The sequence below is a fragment of the Brachyistius frenatus genome, unplaced genomic scaffold (assembly GCF_029030835.1).
Source record: "Brachyistius frenatus isolate BFR_SWC_R1_liver_20210118 unplaced genomic scaffold, ASM2903083v1 Contig_37, whole genome shotgun sequence".
NCBI lineage: Eukaryota > Metazoa > Chordata > Actinopteri > Embiotocidae > Brachyistius > Brachyistius frenatus.
In genome coordinates this window covers 745,001-763,352 of record NW_027210636.1, presented here as the reverse complement: position 1 = coordinate 763,352, position 18,352 = coordinate 745,001, and the positions used below count along the sequence as shown (strand labels likewise).

The 18,352-nt window shown below is 45.0% G+C and overlaps 1 protein-coding gene across 3 annotated transcripts in view; it reads right to left on the bottom strand.

Moving 5' to 3' along the window:
* Positions 1-1,169: 1,169 nt before the first annotated feature.
* tncb (tenascin Cb) overlaps positions 1,170-18,352 on the bottom strand; it is a 47,698-nt gene continuing 30,515 nt past the window's right edge. The window contains exons 12-24 of one of the 3 annotated variants that reach the window (XM_069701507.1): positions 13,986-14,261; positions 10,694-10,966; positions 9,438-9,560; positions 8,054-8,197; positions 7,741-7,860; positions 7,500-7,643; positions 7,101-7,231; positions 6,876-7,008; positions 5,817-5,968; positions 5,423-5,519; positions 4,521-4,682; positions 3,738-3,901; positions 1,170-2,771 (exon numbers count right to left, since the gene is read on the bottom strand). In XM_069701507.1, the coding sequence (XP_069557608.1) occupies positions 2,661-2,771; positions 3,738-3,901; positions 4,521-4,682; positions 5,423-5,519; positions 5,817-5,968; positions 6,876-7,008; positions 7,101-7,231; positions 7,500-7,643; positions 7,741-7,860; positions 8,054-8,197; positions 9,438-9,560; positions 10,694-10,966; positions 13,986-14,261 (2,030 nt within the window). In that variant the 3' untranslated portion in view covers positions 1,170-2,660. The remainder of the gene's footprint in view (positions 2,772-3,737; positions 3,902-4,520; positions 4,683-5,422; positions 5,520-5,816; positions 5,969-6,875; positions 7,009-7,100; positions 7,232-7,499; positions 7,644-7,740; positions 7,861-8,053; positions 8,198-9,437; positions 9,561-10,693; positions 10,967-13,985; positions 14,262-18,352) is intronic. The other 2 variants (XM_069701509.1, XM_069701510.1) reach the window with 2 other exon arrangements.

The following is an 18,352-nucleotide window of genomic DNA, read 5'->3' as shown; positions in this document are numbered from 1 at the left end:
AGTGAAATTAAAAATCGTATTGCATCAATAAACTCATTTCCGTACAGCATTTTTTATCAAGGTCTAAATCTACAAGGTGTTTTGGTGTGCAGGACACCACAATAATCATCTGTCTGCATCTGTTAAGAGAATCTGCTGTATGTCTGTCAAACACTGCCACCACCTGGTTGACATCTGTAACTACAACAAGAGATACATAAACAAAGGTGAATACAAACGCCTCTGTAACCTGACAAACAAGCTGCAGCTTACTAAGTAAAGTCTAGATTTTAAAGTATCTTTATTTTTTTTAACACTGATGTCAGAAACTTTCATACAAACAAATGTGAAGGGAAGTGCAGCGTACGATTGATTCATCAAAGGTCCAAATCTGTCGAACGAGCACAAGCAAATCTGAAAATTATATGCATGGCGTCAAAGATCCCTTTGCCTTAGAAAAGATGATTTTTGTGCATCTTCACATAAAACTACTTTTTATTTTTGCCAAATCAGCTGTACTGTTAATTCAACCAAGCAAAGGAATGTGAATTTTTTTTTTTTAATTTTTTTCCTTTTAAAACACAATAAAGACTATTTCAGTTTCATTTGCCCAGTGTTGAAATACAATTGTGCGTTTTCCCCCCAAAAAACATTTTGAAAATACTGGCGCATCACGTAACGGAAAATACGATAAAAGAGACCCCGAACTGTTGAGCTGCTGAACTACATCAGGTGAGAATGGGACAACATTTCACTTTCAAAACTCCAGAAGCGGGTCTCCTCGGTTTCCAAACGCGTACAGAGTGTTGTAGAAACAACAGGTGATGCAACGTAGTGGTAAACATGCCCCCTGTCCTGATTTTTTGGAAATGTGTTGCTGGCATCAAATTCAAAATGAGCACATATTTTTTTCATAGAACAAAAAAAAAAAATCCAACTTTTTGGGAAACGGTTTTGTACAACGTGACGATAAAACCTACAATTATTTTAGTAGCTTTATTTCCTCGCATCACTTTTTGAGTCGGTACATCCCCGCTGTATATTTAATAAGTTAGTTAAATCGATGCTGCTGGGTAAAAGTTCTGCCAGTAAGATGAATAATAAAACGGTGACAACTGAATTCGACACCCGCCGAGGAAGACCACGAGGCGCGGCCGAAAGCTGAGTCGAGACAAAACCCGTGAACGTCGTCGTTTTAAACAAACTGTTTTATTGTAATACAGCTTACAGAGAAACACCTGTTGTTCACCCAGTTATAAACAAACAAAACAATAAAAACAAACTTAATTTACACAGGCATTCTTTAGACGGTCAGTGGTTTAGTATCTCGCCATTAGCGAGGGGGCGAGAGGGGGGGGGATTTGTGGGGGTTGGGCGGGGTGGGCGGGAGAGGGGGGGGGGTAGAAACAGGAAACTAGTTCTCTAGTTTTGGCCTCTCCGAACACTATTTTTCATCAACATAAGCTTCAAGACCGAACTATGACAACTGGGAATCAATTGGAGTTGGCCTTATTTTTTTTTTCTCTTTTTGTTTTCGAGCATCACATAACATTCTCTTGTTCCACATATATGTACTGTATTCACATTTTTATTCCAAAAGAAACAACCAAAAAAAAATAAAAATAAAAATCACCGCATGTCATTATTTATATACTGAATAATAGGTCCTGCCTCGGATTCATCAGAGAAACAAAAAGCGTTTGTTTTTTTTTCTTCTGCTTTTTTTTTCTTTTTTTTTTAAACACAACACTGTGGCTGCGGACGTGACGCCTTCAGGTCGCTCACGGGATGAATGGAAAAAAAACGTCGGGATCCACGTGGACGTGGGAGGTGGAGGGTAAAACACTTGTTTCTTTTTTTTTCTTTTTTCCTCCTCACGTTTCCGCCTCTATCGCTTCAGATGTATCAGATGTAGAGGGAGGAGAGGGGTTGGAGGGGAGGTGGGAGGTGGTGGGGGGGTGGGGGGGCTGGGGAGGATAAAGTGACACCGAGACGAGTTAAGTCGCACAAAGACAAAAAACAAAAACAAATGGCAAGTTAGATGGAGATATCTTGACATGTGAGCCGTGCCATCTGAGGAATATCTCTCGTTTAAATCGGATGTATAAACGTACACGGGAATAGAATTTTTCTCTGACGATCCAGCTGAGTTATCACCGCTTTGAAGTGCTATAAAACCGCCCGTCTTTTTTTCTTCTTCTGGGAAACCCCCCTTTGAACGTGGCGTGGATGTAAAAATGACTGTACATGACGTTACGCCCCGGACTGCGCTCACGACCTCCCCAACGGATGCTGCAAAACTCGAGAGACGGGAATCTGAAACCGGGTGAGATGCTTCTCTTTGGTGCGTGAGTGGAATCTGTTGTGGGCTTTTTTTTGTAATTGAAAGTCCAGTTTTGTTACATGCATTTCCGCACTGGCAGCATTTTGTACATCACAGGTGGATGGAGGAGGATGACCTGTGAGGGAGGAGGGGAGGGGCGGTGGTGTTGCGTGGAGGCAGCAGGGGCTCTCGGCAGTGGCTTTGGTCGCTGCAGGGCGGGTGGTTTGTGGGGAGTCCAGACAGAGGAGGAGCAGAGTTGTTGTTGTTGTTGTTGTTGTTGTTGTTGTTGTTGTAGTTGTAGTTGTTGTTGTTGTTGTTGTCGTCGTCGTTGCCGTTGTTGTCGTCGTCAGTTTTGCATCTATGATCGTTTCCTCCTCCCCTCCAGGTTTCTGAAGTTGGACGGCCGGATCTTCATCTCGGCGAACTCGATGGAGTGCTCGTGGCCTTTCCAGTGGAACCAGTTCACGCCCTGCAGAGGAGGAGGTGGAGGTAGAAAACGAGAGGGTGGAGCATGAAGAGGAGGACCGCCGACGTGATCCTGACACGGATTCATGTTACGTCAACGTCCACGCTGAACAATCGAGGGAAACTCAAGACTATTCCGAGTTTTTCTGTGATTGTTGTGATCACTTGCGTTCAATTTTGCAGTGTTTTTTTTCTAAACAATTGTGATGCAAAAATGTTTTTATTTTTTTTTTTTTTTTTTTAAGTTGCAGTAAAACTTCAGATTTAAGGTAAATTAGGGTAAATTGTTCACTTTTTTTTTTTTTTTTTTTTTTTACAAATGACAACCTAACCTGAAATGAAAGTGTGTTTCTGGGTCACCAGTGAAACACAGTGAAACACAGTGAAAGAGCCTCGAGAACAATGGATCAAAAACCTTTAAGATCCTAATGAAAGCCCAATGAACCTCAGGGACTCAGGAAACGTACACATGTAAATAAGTACGGAGGTAAGTAAGAAAGGAATGAAGTAAATAAGTAAGCAAGTAAATAAGTATGTAAGTAAGTAAGTACATAAGTAAGTAATTACGCAAGTAAGTAAGTACGCAAGTAAGAAAAGAAATGAAGTAAATAAGTAAGTAATTTAGTATGTAACTAAGTATGCAAGTACGCAAGTACATAAGTAAGTAAATAAATAAGTACACAAGTAAATAAGTTCATATGTAAGAAAGTAAATAAGTAAGCAATTAAGTAAATAAGTACTTAAGTAAGTAAAAAAGTAAGCAATTAACTAAATAAGTATATAACTAACTACGGAAGTAAGTAAGTACACAAGTAAGTAAGTTAATATGAAAGTAAGTAAATATATATAAATAAGTAAGTACGTAAGTAGGTAAAGACACAAATAAGTACATAAGGCCTGAGCGGCCCCAGAAAGCCTCGCCGAGACCTTCCCTGACCGTCCGGTCGGCTCTCTGTGGGCTCAGCGCTACCTTGCTGTGACTGTTGTCCCCGTATCGTCCCATCAGGTTGACCCGGTGGCAGTTCTTATACCAGAAGGCTCCCTTGTAGGACAGAGCGCAGTTGGTGACGGCGATGTCGTTGTCGTGGTCGAAGGTGGAGAACGGACGTCCGTGGTGGTAGGTCATCGAGTCGCCTGCAAACACGCGTAGCAGAGCGACAGTTTCTGTCAGGAACCCGTCAACCGGCCGGAGACAGCAGCTCATCTCTACTATTATTGTCTGTTTGGACGATTTGGATTCTTCTACAGTTTAGTTATAGTATTGATCAAAATGTGGCAAAAAAATATAAAATCTAGATAATAAGATTTCTTCAACTAAATTTGATTAAAAAAAAGAATTTACAAGATTTTACAAATTGGACTAAAGTGGACGAATCTCACTTTTTGACAATAATGTAAAAATATAGAGAAATAATATGAAGAAAAAAAAAACACATCTGCATCCCGTAAAACAGAGTCTGTATCCAAAGTTCAAATGGAAACACAATTTAAAGGACCAGAAGAAGTCGGCGGAGTCGACGGTGGCGTGACCGTTTCCTGTAGTGTTTGAACAGCCAATCAAAGCGCTCGACGCAAAGAGGACGGAGAGTCGATAGACTTTACAGTTTTTGTAAGAAAAAATGATAAAAGAGAAGATCGTTGTAAATCAAAAGTCAACTTGAAAAAAAATTGCATAAAAATATACGAGTCATTGTCTGACAGGAGAAAAACAAGTGCTAACTAAATATGAAAATATATATTTGTGAGTCTGAACCTGCGGTGCCGCTGTATCCTCCCACGTGGACTTTGTAGCGGGTCCGAGGCTCGGACACGGAGAACTTGTCGTACTGAGCGAAGGCCGTCTCTCCTTTGTCTCTCAGGTCGACTCGCAGCTCGTACTGACCGCCGGCGGTGATCTTGTGCAGGTTGGACAGACCTGAGGAGACGTCGGACAAAACGATTTCAACCGAAATCTGATCACATTTCACACTTAAGTAAACAAACATGCGTATTTATTTTATTGCGTAATTCCAATGTTTACCGGTTCATGCCTCCTGCGGCGTACTTTAAATTTGAATAAAACTGAATGATATAAAACCAGTGTGGTGGCTGATATGACCATACAGAAAGATATCACCATTTTATTTCTAGCAATGCTGACAACATACAGATGAATATTCTCCTGTTAATATCACGAATATAAAATAAGATTGTGTCTTTTTTTTCTTGGCTACATCGACTCGCGAACGTTTTTGACGCAAACGGGCTGATGAGAGTTTTTACGGAGGAGTTGTGCGTTTTGTTTTTGTGGGCTCCCTTTTTCTCACATTTCCCAGCATGCCCTCTTCATTGGTAACTTTTGCGAATAAAGCAACCAAATGACATAAATATTAGTGTTTGACAGACATTTACATTTATGGTCAAATAAACATACATCTTTCGGAACATTTCGATGAAGATAAATTAAGATTAAGCCGACTCAAGACCATAAATTTACAATACAATTACAGTACATACACCAATCACAATCGAGATTTACTTTGTTCTGATTATTTACGTACGTTTTCAATGGTTTTGGACCCGACTGGACCAAGTACCACGTACAACTGGGCGGGAGGTTCATGTGAATTCAGTAAAATTGAACTCTCGAAATTTTGAGCATTTTGAAGGACTTACCGAGCCAGAATTCATCGTTCATGTCTCCGAAGCCGGCGGTGTAATTCTTCCAGTTGCGGAAAAACTCCAGTCGGCCACTCTGTCGTCGGAGGAAAACCTGCAAAAGGAAACAAAACAAAAACAACCGATAAATAACCTCACGTCTCGCAGATACAAGCTTTGTGCTATCGGGTTTTCAAAACAAAACGAGAAGCCGAAAGTAAAAGTAAAGAGAAATGAATCAAAATGTTAAATATTCTCAGTAAATTCTCAGCATTTTGTTTTGTGCTTTTTGTTTGTTTTGTTGTATTTCGAAACCGGCAGGGTCCGTTTTTGTTGTTGTTGTTGTTTTTTACACGTCAACACATACTGAATGTGGATTTATTTCAACGTCCAGGTCGGCCGGCGGACTTACGATCCATCCGCCTCCGTCGCTGCTCATGTCGCAGTAGACCTGCAGCGGCTGGCTCTCGTCTCCGCCCAGGTACACGGTGTACAGGCCCGAGGAGGTGTCGCCGTTCAGCAGGGCCTGGGAGCAGTCCCGGGGGAATCTGTACAGCACGCCGGCTACACACACACACACACACACACACACACACACACACACACACACACACACACACACACACACACACACACACACAAGTTGCCTTAAAATAAATCTGATAAGCGGCTCTGGTGTTTGACAAGATTATTTGATTCAATGAGATTTATTCCTCCTCTGCTTCCTAAACACAACACTAGTTAGGAGGTGACCTTGAGGCAAAGTCTGCAACCTCGCCACTAGATGGCACTAAATCCTGCACACTTGCTCCTTTAAGAACTCGTGTCTTATTTCAACATGGTTCAGCTCTTATTTGGGAGATGAATCCCCTAAAATAATCGGAATTAGATGACAAACATTCTGGATTTTACGTTCTTTAAAAGTGAAGAAGCATTTATAAAATATCACTTTGTAAGAGTTTTTCTTATTTTAAGGTTTTATGAAGATTATTGATGGTCCACGTTTCAAGATTTAAACTCCTAAACGGGTGACAATGATAAAAAATGATAAATAATTCCGTTTTAAGCAGTTTTAACATGAATTACCGACAATTTCTTTGTCATATGAAGCTACACGTTAAATACATTTTGGTTGTATCTACATTTTCATGAGTAAACTGGTTTTAGGGGAAGAGAATCTTTCGTGTTGTTTCTTGTAGGGGATTTTTTTTTTTTTTGCAGTGGACAGATTGTGTAACAGGACATGGTTTGTGTAAAAAAAAAAAAAAAAACCACTATAAAAAGTTTCTTTATACTCTTGTCTGAGTGGGAACAGAGTTTCATCCAGTTGCACAGTTACACACTGTTACTTGTGTCTGGCTTTACGTAATTAGCCGTGTCATCGGCGTAGCTACGTCGTTACCGCGGCAACCCATGCTGACAGGTCCGCGTTGTCTGGACACACCAAAACAATGAAGACAGGCCAACTCACTGGTGGTGAAGACAGTGGTGATGACTCTGCTCCTCTTGGGCCCGGCGATGGCCTGCAGCATGACTGAGTACTCCGTGGAGGCTCTGAGCTGAGCCATGTTGTACGACACGGCGGTGGGACTCAGGACCACCTCCTGCAGGACGGAACAAAACAAAACAGAACGCGTTTTATTACTTCGCTGATCGACGTCGACGCGACGTCGGAGGAGTCCCGGTGTTCACCGACCCGCATGGCGCCGCCCGCCGCCTGATAGCTGAGGATGTAGCCGGTGATGTCGGCGCGCGGCGGCTTCCAGGTCAGCAGGCTGTTCTCCGTCTGGATGTTGCTGGCTGCCAGGTCCAGCGGGGCGTCCACGTCTGAGGACACAACAGCTCTTTAAAAGGCGTTGGTACCATGTTAATGCTTTTGCCAAGTTTGAAGAAATTGAGGTCAACGTGACCTCTGCTCCCAGAATCTACTCATTTCCTCATTGGTATCAAGTGAGTGTTTTCACCAAACATGAAGAAAGTAGTTAATGAGCGTTCAAAGGTGCGACTGGATTTCTGCCGAATTTACTCTCTTTTGAGTTTCAGCTGTAGTTGAAAAAAAAAAAAAAAAGGACATTTAAGTTTGCCTGAAACCGACCGGTGGTGAACTCAGTCGTGGTGGCGGCGCTCTTGGCCAGGTCCCTCACGGCGTAAACCTTCACGGTGTAGCGCGTCGCCGGCGTCAGCGAGATCATCTCGAACTCCACCACGTTTCCCGACACTCGCTCCATCACCGGAGCCACTGCGACACGGACGGAAAGAGGAAAAACCCTCAAAAGGTTGTTTTTTTTTCTCACGACGTCGTTTTACCGTTTGCGTGATTTGCGTGTCGTACGTACCCGTGTCGGCGCTGTAGGTGATGACGTAGCCGTCGACCGTAGCGATGGCCGGCTGCCAGAGCAGCAGCGCTTCGGTGTGGGTGATGTTGACCGCAGTCAGACCGCGGGGCTTATCCAGAGCTGTAACACACACACACACACACACACACACACACACACACACACACACACACACACACACACACACACACACACACACACACACACACACACACACACACACACACACACACACACACACACACGGTCAGACAGACCCAGGCAGAGTACTGGCCTTCAGATAAGGACAGTGTGTGTTGCAGTGTTGAGCCACCCGTGGTGACGCTGTCGGATCCCGGCTCGCTCTCCCTCTGACCCTTGACGGCGACCACAGTGACCTCGTACGTGACCCCGGGCGTCAGGTTGGGCAACACGATCTGAGACTCCGAGCCGTCCGCCGTCAGCGTCTTCGCGTTACCTGAGAGTTGGAAACGGGTTGAATGAAGGTGAAATGTGAGAAAGCCGAGTTGAAGCAGTAAACTTTCCATTCAAAGATGGCTTCCTTTTTTTTTTTTTTTTTTTTTTTTTAACTTCACACACTTTATCATTTTATTGATATATTCATTTATTATAGATGGAATTTTTTTTTTTAAGCTGCCGGGCTGGGCTGTAAGGAAGTAAATAAATACACAAGTCATAAGAAATGAAGTATGCAAGACTTTAAGTAAGTACATGTGATAAAGTACACGAGAAATTAAGTACACAAGTATGCAAGTACGTAAATAAGCAAGTACGTACGGAAGCAAGTATTCAGGTAAGTAAGTAAGTACGTTGGTAAATAAGTATCTATCTATCTATTATCTATCTTTTTCCTCAAGCACCGATGATATTTCACTCTTAATCTCTTGCTCTTACAGTTTTGCCGTAAATTGTAAACATCATTATGATGTCATTAATTCAGTCTCTTGTCTTCATTGCTCTTTGTTCTGTGACTGAAAGGTCAGAAGAAGATTTCAATTCAATGCAGGGACTTTTTATCTGCGCACTGATGATGATGATGATAATGATGATGAGGATGATGATGATGATGATGATGACATTTGAAGCTTCTTGAGCTGTGTTCTAAAAATGGAAATATCATCGAGTTTTATTTCTTTTCAAACATTAATTACAGCTCGTGAATATCCTCATGTCTTGTTTGACTTCATATTGTTTTTCTTTTTTTATTTGGGTATAAATCTTTTTAAAGGCTGTCTAATTTGTTTTAATTCTGTTTGGCGTTGGGCAACACCGTAACTGGATTAATTAAAGGGGGAGTGGCTTATTTAAGGGTTGTCTTCACTTCGTAAACCGTCACATTTAATGTGGTTATCAGCTAACTTTACTTCTAATTACTTCAGTATTTTGTCGTCTCAAATCCCTTATTCAGATGAAACGCCCGGGACTAGTCAGTAGGGGGCAGCATCAGTCTCTCAATGGACAAAAGAGTCATGACCTGATTGGACTGTGAGGAGCTGTGAGAGTCCTTACTTGGCGATAAAGTCATCAATGAGCTACAATATAAACTTATGCTGCATTTATTTTTTTCTCTCTTTGGGGTGCAGCTGAAGGGTAAAACTTTATTTTGCTTTCCAGGTCAGTTCAACTTTGGCTGATTTAAATAAACAAAAAAACAAAACAGAAGCAGAGCACAGCAGGAATATCCCGCCGCCACTAACCTCCGTGGGCGGGCACGTACGTGACCCGGTAGCTGTCCACCCGGGCCCTCGGAGTCACCCAGTGGACGGTGGCGGACGTGTCGGTGACGTCGGAGAAGCGGATGCCCTTGGGTGAGCCCATGTCTGGCACCAAATAAAAAAAATAAAAAAAACAGAAACAGCAGGTGGGAGGAGGGGGTGGAGAGGAGAGGGGGGAGGGGGGGACAGAAGATTTAGTCAATAAGTGTACTGCCTTCTTACGACGAGTATAAGCAGGAAAAAAAATAAATAAATAAATACAGAGGGATGGAATATTTCCTGAAAGCAGCGGACAAGAAAAAGACAGATTCTGTTATTGCAGCGAAGGGCAGATCCACTACGAGTGGAGAAGCACTCGTTTCAGAGCAGGAGGGGGGGAAAAAGAGAGAGAAAGAGCGAGGTAAGACAGACAAAGGAGGCCTGGGGAGGCACCGGGCTCACCGACAGGGAGAGGAGACCCTTCCCAGTTCACAGCGAGCTGCAGTATCTTGCGTGACAGACCTGAGGAGATTAACTTGCCCCCATTTCATGGCAACACAAAAGTGAAACGTGCGCCACGCAACCCAAAGCCGTCCCCTCCGGCAGGACGAGGGGACACAAGGGGTAGACACCCGTTTTATGTGACACGGACAACCACCACCACCTCCTTTATAAAGAGAGACACTGACACATGGGGGGGGGGGGGGGGCCGGGCAGTCAAAGACAACACTTTGGGAGGACGACCGGACGGAGACGACACAACGAAAAGCAGCAAAGAAAGGAGCGAATGTCCTGAGTGGGGGTCGACTGACAATAGGAGGTTTTTTTGTTTTTTGGGGGGTTTGAAGCTGCTCCGCTGATGGATCCCTTTATGTGGAGAGATTCAGCGTTCCTTAAAATGGACATGGAGTAGCATTTAGACCATCGGGGGCTTTAAAGAAAACAAAACAGGAACAACACAATCAGTCTGATTCGTGATCGGCGGCGTGTTTTCCGTGTCGAACCCGTCCGGGCTCAGGTACCGCCGGGACCACTCAGGAGCTCCGACAGACACGTCCCAACACAAAACAACAACCCCGACACATTTTACACGTACGGCGCCTCAGGACGGATAGCGCGACGCTTCGGTGGCCCGGGTTAGTCAGACGAAAACAAGATCAGCGACGTCGAGGACGAATGTTAGGACACAGCTCGAAGACACCGGCCGACAAGACGAAGCTCCATCTCGCGGCTCCTCGTCGCTCCCGGTCCTTTTGTACCTGTTCTCGCCCCGTCCGTTACGGACTTGGAGCGTCGTCCCAAAACCAGCCCAAAGATCTCGATTTTGTACTCGGCGTCCTCGGCGAGGTCCGTCACCTCCGCGCTCCTCTCTTCGCCGACCAGCACCAGCTCCCTGGGCCGGCCCGGGCCCTCGGCCGGGCTCACCATGACGACGAAGGTGTCGAAGGCGTCGTCTTCGGCCACCCAGGCCAGCCTAAAGCTGTCGGGGGTGACGTCGGAGACGAGCAGGGCCTGCACCTCCGGCTCGGCCTCTGAGTGACAGCGGGGAGGGGGGGGGCAAAGTGAGTTTTTCTTTTCCTTCCTCTGTGGAACTGAAGGGTGTTTTTGACATTTGGACGACACGGCAGCAAAAATCAAGTTTTCAGAGCGGAAAAGAGTTTTTTAGTGCAAGAAGAACAACAGAACGAAGAAATGAAGTTTGGGAACGGAGGCGCTAAACCAGCCGTCTTTTTTTGGAAAAATTCTGCATAATAATCGTTTTTTTTTTTTTTGTGTGCCTTTTATTGACGTTCGCTTATCTCTCCGACGAGGCGGTCGGAGACGGCGGAAATTTGTCGCGCCGGAAATTTGCACCGTGACGCGAACCCGCGCGTCTTCGCAAAAGATCTTGTTGAAGTTGCGCGTGCTGCACTTGAAATAATCTAAATCAAAGAAAATGCTTCACATTCACTTGAAGTCTGCGAGGAATTTCACAGTCGAACGACGGCCAGCTCCAGTCAGCGCGGGGCCGCGGCAAACCGGACGGGACGGTGGAGACGTCTAAACTGCGTCCGTCCAGATGGGACGTGTGAGTTGCACGTGGAGCCGCCAGAGCTGGTAGTTAAGCGGTCATTAGTTGCAGCTGATAATTTCAGCGGTAGGAAAGAGAAGGTTGGAAGACAGCAGGAGTCTTCAGTTGCCGGAGGAGGAAGACAAAAAAAAAAAAGCCCAGTTTCTCCAGAGGATGAGACCGCTGCAGCTAATTAGCCGGAGAAAAAACGTCCGGTAGCGGCGCAGATGGACACACGGACCGGACGCAGCTTTTTTTAAACGCAGTCTGGACAGAAGAGGATATATATATATATATATATATGGGCTCAGGAAAAGCTCAATAAAGCCCTACTGCTCATTAAAACACTCGGCCCAGTGCGAGGGTCTCAGGGGTCCTTGAACTCGCCTGAAACCCTTTTTTTTTATTGTGAGGGGGGGGGGGGGAGAAAAAAAAAGCGCGAGGCATTTGTTGGTGAGAAGAAGCGGGTGGAAATGAGAAGCAGAGCAGACAAATCCCAGGGAGCTGTCACTCTTCATTAGCCGCCGGGCGGCTTTAGCTGGTCAGTGGAAGAGAGGGAGGAGGGCCACATCCATCAGCTAACATGCGCTAGCTTTGCTACCGATTTCACCCTCCCACCCCCCACCCCCACCCCCACCACCACCACCACCACCAACTCGTCTAACCTCCCTTCAAGACCTGAGGGAACACAATTCCCCCTTCACAAAAAGAAGCCTGTTTATGGAGGAGGTATACGCTCCGGCGCCAGCTAACCTGCTTGAAAAGGGGGGTGCAGGAGGGGGGGGCAGGAGGGAGGGGGGTTGGGGGGGGGGCTGCGAGCCGAACCACGGGGCCCGGTTCCAGTGTCGTCCGATAACTCGCGGTGATACGAATCGCAAAGCGGGCCCGGGCTCCGTTTCTGGGTGCCGTCCACATCTCTTTTGTGGCTCCATCAATCACTCGTTGTATGAAAAAAAGAAAAAACTCCCTCTCTGTTGATCAAAGTTTCCCTCGCTCCCCTTTTTTTTTTTTTTCAGCCGGAGGACTTTAATTCCCCCCGCCCCCCACCACCACCACCACCCCACCCCTCGACGTCTTCCTCCGGCGATGACCACCGTGCATAACGTAATCAAATTAGTCCGCCGCTCGTATTCAACCGAGCAGGAATGTTTTATGGATTAAGCGATGCTAATGAAAAAAAAATGTTAAGATGGTTTTTTCGCCGCACCTATTAGCATGCGGACAATGGGGGCCGTGTTGAGCGCATGCCATATTCTGCGTGGCCCCAGAAGAACCCCTCTGGCACCCACGGCACCGGAGCCCAAAGGGGGCAACGGCGGCATGAGAATGAAGAGCCGGTCCGGGCCGGAGGGAGCTGGAGATGCATACAGACGAGAGGCCTCACACAAAGTGACAAAAGCGCCTCAGGGTTTGGTTTGGGGGGTTTTTTTGGTTGTTTTTTTCACTCTCTCTCTGTCAGTCCTCAGCCATCTTTCTTCCACTTGACTGATCCAACATCAGTGAAACGCTGAATGATAATGTTTTAAATAGATGCAGACATTTGGAAAAAAAAATAAAACAACTATTATCGACCTTCTCGTCCGGGCGAGAAGTTTCCACGAGGTCTCGACTCAACGGGGACGTCGAGGTGTCGCGTTTTGTTTTGAGACGCTGCACCGCGGGGGGCGTTATTAGCCGGGGGGAGGGGGGGGGGGTTGTGGTTTTTTTTGGCGTCCCTGTGTACGACCCTCCTATTAGGCGCACACTGTGATAACGACCAGTGATCGGAGGGGAGTCCGGTGCACCTGTTGTTCCCGCAGTTAAAGCTGCATTTTTTTTTCCTTCATTTTTACGTGTTTTCTGCCCGTTCACGTCACGGACTCGTACCACCAGGCTGACGGCTCAGAGGCGGATCTGCGGCTGGACTAATATAGATTGAATGGGTTTTGTGTGGGTGCTGCCGGGCGGCGGCGGCGGTGGTGGCGTTCGCCCCGTTTCACGATTTCCCCACCGCATCAAAAGGAAGGCGAAACGTGCGTGATGGACGGCTGACGAGTGGGTGTCGCCTGGAAATCGCGCACGCCGCCTGGAAGGCGAAGAATAACCTCCACCGCGGCGGCTGACGGGTTGATTGTCTTCGTATACGAACGTACTCGCGACGCTGAAGGTGGACAATTGTTGCCTCCGAAGGTGTCCGCGGGGGGACGAGCGAAAGCAGCTATTTTCATCCCCGTCTGTGAAGTTTCAGGTCTCGTTTTGCTTCCAAGTTCTCTGGATCATTTTCTTTTTAGCATATTTCTTGAAATCAACTGTAAAGAGTGACATTTCTGTAAGGAGAAAAAGCATTTCCGTAAGACATATTAGAGACGATGAGACTTCTATGAATAGACAAACACCGCTGACAACTGTCATTTGGAAAAGTCCTCAGGGAGAAGCGCGGGTTAATTCTCTGTGTGCAGCAAAGGAAGAAGGGAAGCGAAAGGAAAAAGAGCGGCGGGTCCCAGCGTGGACGGCGTTGATACCTGTGATGGTTTCTGCAAAGACGGGGTCTAAGACGGCGCCCCTGTGCACCCCGTACAGATTGGCCCTGTACCAGGTGGCGGGCGAGAGGCCCGAGACGGCGAGGCCGCGAGCGTCGGCGGGCGCCGTGTGGTTCTGCCACTCGGCGCCCGTCTCCGCGTCGGTCACCTCGACCAGAAAGGCCTCGAACGCCCCGTCCTCGGCGGACCAGGACAGGAGGAAGCTGTCCCACGACACGTCGCTGATTGTGACGTTGGTCACCTCAGGCTTCTTCTCCTCTGGGTGATGACAAACACATCAACGACATACAGAGTCAACACACACACACACACACACACACACACACACACACACACACACACACACACACACACACACACACACACACACACACAAAAGGTTCAGATGCCGATGCCGGACTTCTTGGATGGAAACTCGACTGACACGCAGCAAATTTTCTGGAGTGGAATGTTTTGGAGGGAAACGGTTCGATTTTGGGAGTTTAGTTTCTAAGTTAAACTGCAACTTGTGTTAGTAATATTTCAGTTTTCATTCGCTGGGTGTTAAGAAACACGGTTCAACACGACTCCTGCTGTTTACCGTGCAGCTTTGCTGCCGTATTAGCATTTCCCAGCATGCCTTCATTTTTTCTTCATAACTTTTAAGCTGGTGTTCAGAGATACTCTTTAGTGAAGTCATATTTCCGTGTTCATTCGCCGTGTGTTGAGGAGCACGATTCAAAACGACTCCTGCTGTTTACCGTGCAGCTTTGTTGCAGTATTAGCATTTCCCAGCAGGCCTTCGTTATTTCTTCGTAACTTTGGAGAATAAAACAACCAAGTTAAATCTAAGTGACGAGGATAAATAATATTTACTTTTGTTAAAACACGCCGTTTTGGAACATTTCAATGAAGACATAATGATACATAAAATGGAGCTATGATTCAGAACTTCAATGAAACAAGGTAGGAAGCTCATATATACCTGTCACAGTCCCACTCAGCCATTGGTTAGCTTCTAGCCTGTGACACAGGAATATGTATTCATCATGCACAGATGCATGAAAAATATGTTGGTAATTTGTAGTCATTTCTATCCGAAACCTTCATAGTTATGAAATTTGAACTCTATAAGTGTCAAATAATACAGCATTTTAAGTGTTAACACTGAAAGAGTTCACATTAAAACAACTCAAGGTAAAAGTTAAACATTTTAACTCCCACTAGAGTTCAGGTTTAACTCCGGGAAAACAAAAACTATTTCAAAAAAACAAAACAGAATTGGCTCCAAACATCAGTCAAACTTTACAACACACACACACACACACACACACACACACACACACACACACACACACACACACACACACACACACACACACACACACACACACACACACACACACAAACACTCCTGAACTCTACTTCAACCTGTCATGTCGATAACAATGCACATTTGAAACATAAAAACAAACAAGGCAGAACTCAGTGAATGAGTCCTCTGTAAAAAAAAAAAAAAAAAAAGGGTTCACCACTGATGATCTCTCATTTGTATTTCAATCATTTCATTTTTGCTGCTGTGGAGAGAAAAGAGGTAAAAGAAAGGTCTTCACTTTTGTCTGGAGTGGAAATATTTCCGTATTTCCACTACAAAAGGCCACAGGGAACAAACAGCCTCATTATCAATGGCCGCCTGAAGCCATCTCCTCCGTATTACCATATAAGTGGGAAGACGTGGAAGACAGAGCGGCGTGGACATGCTGATGCAGCTCGTGCGCATTAATGGCCGTGAATGAGCCATTAACATTTGAAGGTGCAGCGTAGCCCGGCCGGTGAGGCAGAAGTACACTGTCCACTTCAAACCTAAAGGGGGGGGGGGGGGTTTGGAAGGGGGGGGTCATGCAGAGCTTCATGCAGCAGCTCAGTAATTGGAGTCCATTGTGTGCGCAAGCAATTAGAGAGTGGATTAGAAAGAGACGGAGATAGATGGCACAGGTAAACATCAAGGCGTCCATTAGCCTCTTTCCACTGAGCCAGCAGAGTGGACAGTAAATGGGATGGCAGACAATAGGAATGTGATGGGTTGGAGGGGAGGGGGGGGGGGGGCTCTGGCTGAAATCAGCTGATCACAGAGCTCACATGGAGAGAGAGAAAAAAAAAAAGAGGAAGATAAGATGTGCCTGATGAGTTTCTGGCTCTGAAGCGTGACGAGAGTCAGAAGAACCGAACTGCAAACTTTAGAGATTTTGAAAATAATCCTCACTGCAACAACACTTTACTTTAATTCCCCCGATTTAGCATATAAAAGCAGCGATACGGTTTCATTTAATGAACGGTTTGTAGCGCTCTAAATATAGTTGTGAAAAGAAATGATATTTTTCATAACTCTTTCTCGTGTGTTAGCAGATTAAAACCAAACAAGATAATACAACTTATGTTATTAAACACTTAAAAATGTCCTCATGGCTTCACAATTTAAAAAAAAAAAAAAACCGACAGTAGTATTTTATAAGCCATTTAATAATTGTTTGCATACTGACTATAAATTAAGAAGCAAAATGAAAATGTTATTTGGTTAAATTTCCTCTGAATGTAAAGTTTTAACTTATTCGAGGGGAAAAAACAACAACTGTAGCTTCACGTTAAAAAGGCTAAAAGAAAGCTAGCTAAAAATAACTAAACGAACTGAGATCACCAATAAATACTTGCAACGAGGTTTTATATATTGTAAATATAATATATATAATTTAAAAGGAAAGGCAAACTTAAACTTCTTTTTAAAGAAGCAAGCAGAAGGTTAGCGAAATACCTCTTTAATTCTCTACATGCATTCAGCTGGCTAAAGAGATATTTAGCTGGCTTCTCAATTTAAGTAGATGTTTATATAATTTGAGAGAACACATTTTCACTTAATAACATACTGAATTTGTGTATTTTTCGTATACGTAGTAGTATCCAGCCATGCTGAGAAGTTTTGGTTTTATTGGTGGAGGTTTAGCAAAGACCGCCTCTGAGATTTTAGCTTTTTTTTTTTTTTCTCAACTTCTAATGGAGTTGGATGGAATTTCCTTTATGGTGGTTTCAACAAAATGTTCTTAGAAAAAAAAGACCTTTAAAAAAATTCAACTTCTTTCCAGAGACGTGCTGTCAAAAGTTTTCAGGGACTTTGCCGCAGCATGAAAGACATGTCAGCGAGTTTGTCTTTTCCTCGCTTTGGTTTCTAATTTCTTCAATACGAAGAACAAAAAAACAAAAACAAAAAACGACCACAGCTAAGTTTCTTTGTCTCAACGGGAACGCTGGCGTCCATAAAAAGATGCAGCTGTTAACGTTGTCCGTCATTTTTACAAAGCTGCAGCCACCGCGGACGGAATTCAATTTAGCTCCATTGTGTTGAAATCGGAGAGACGGATCTCCAGAAGACATCGACATGGTTTCGTGGATCCCGTTTGACGGGAACGTCTCCTTTTCTTTTTTTTTTTTTTTTTTTCCATTTGATTGAAGCGTTTAAAACCGTGCAGTCGAAAGATGCATATCATGACAGGATCAAATGGTCCCCCGAGATATCGCCCGTCTCGTTCTGATATCATCCATTTGATCCGTGTCGGACGTGCCAGTCGTTAAATTGAGACCCAGAATCACCTCTCCGCCCTCCCCTCCACCCCCTCCACCCCCCGGCCACCCCACGGCGTCTGCAACCGTCGCACAGATCATGTCGGCGCATGCAAGGACGATGATCTTGCTTTGTTCATGCGTTTGTGTTTCTCCGTGAGGAGAATCGAATGAAGTCAGAAAACCCAACGAGAAGTCAGAAAACACATTTTCATGAGGTAACTGAGTGCCACTGGGGGGGTGGGGGGGGGGGTGGGGGGTAATACCAGAGTCCTTTTTGTTTTTGTTTGGGTAACATTTTGGGACAGAGTAAACATGCCGAATTTGCTTTGAGAAGTTCCTCTTTGTTGTGTACCGACGGACCCGCTGACAACTCACACTGGATTTGTTATTTGTTGAAGAAAACTTAGAAATGTGATAATTCTCAGGCAAGTTCTGAAGAGAGATGGAGAGTCCTTTTTTTTTTTCTGCGATTTCCAAGCAGGTTTATGGAGATTTTATTCACAACATACATCAGAGGTCGCGACATCGTCTGAGGGCCGACGCTATAGTGAAGTTAAAAATACGTGTGTCGTGTCTGTGTGTTTTGACATTTGACAACACTGGATGTGTTTCTGCTGATCAAACATACAAATTCATAACTTTTTTTTTTTTTTGCTGATTCGTACCAAAATTGTACCCACAAGGGCGTTTAAATGTTGAAACAACTGCCGTCATTGTCTCCTGAGTCTCGTGACTCTTCCAGTCAGCTGATTAGT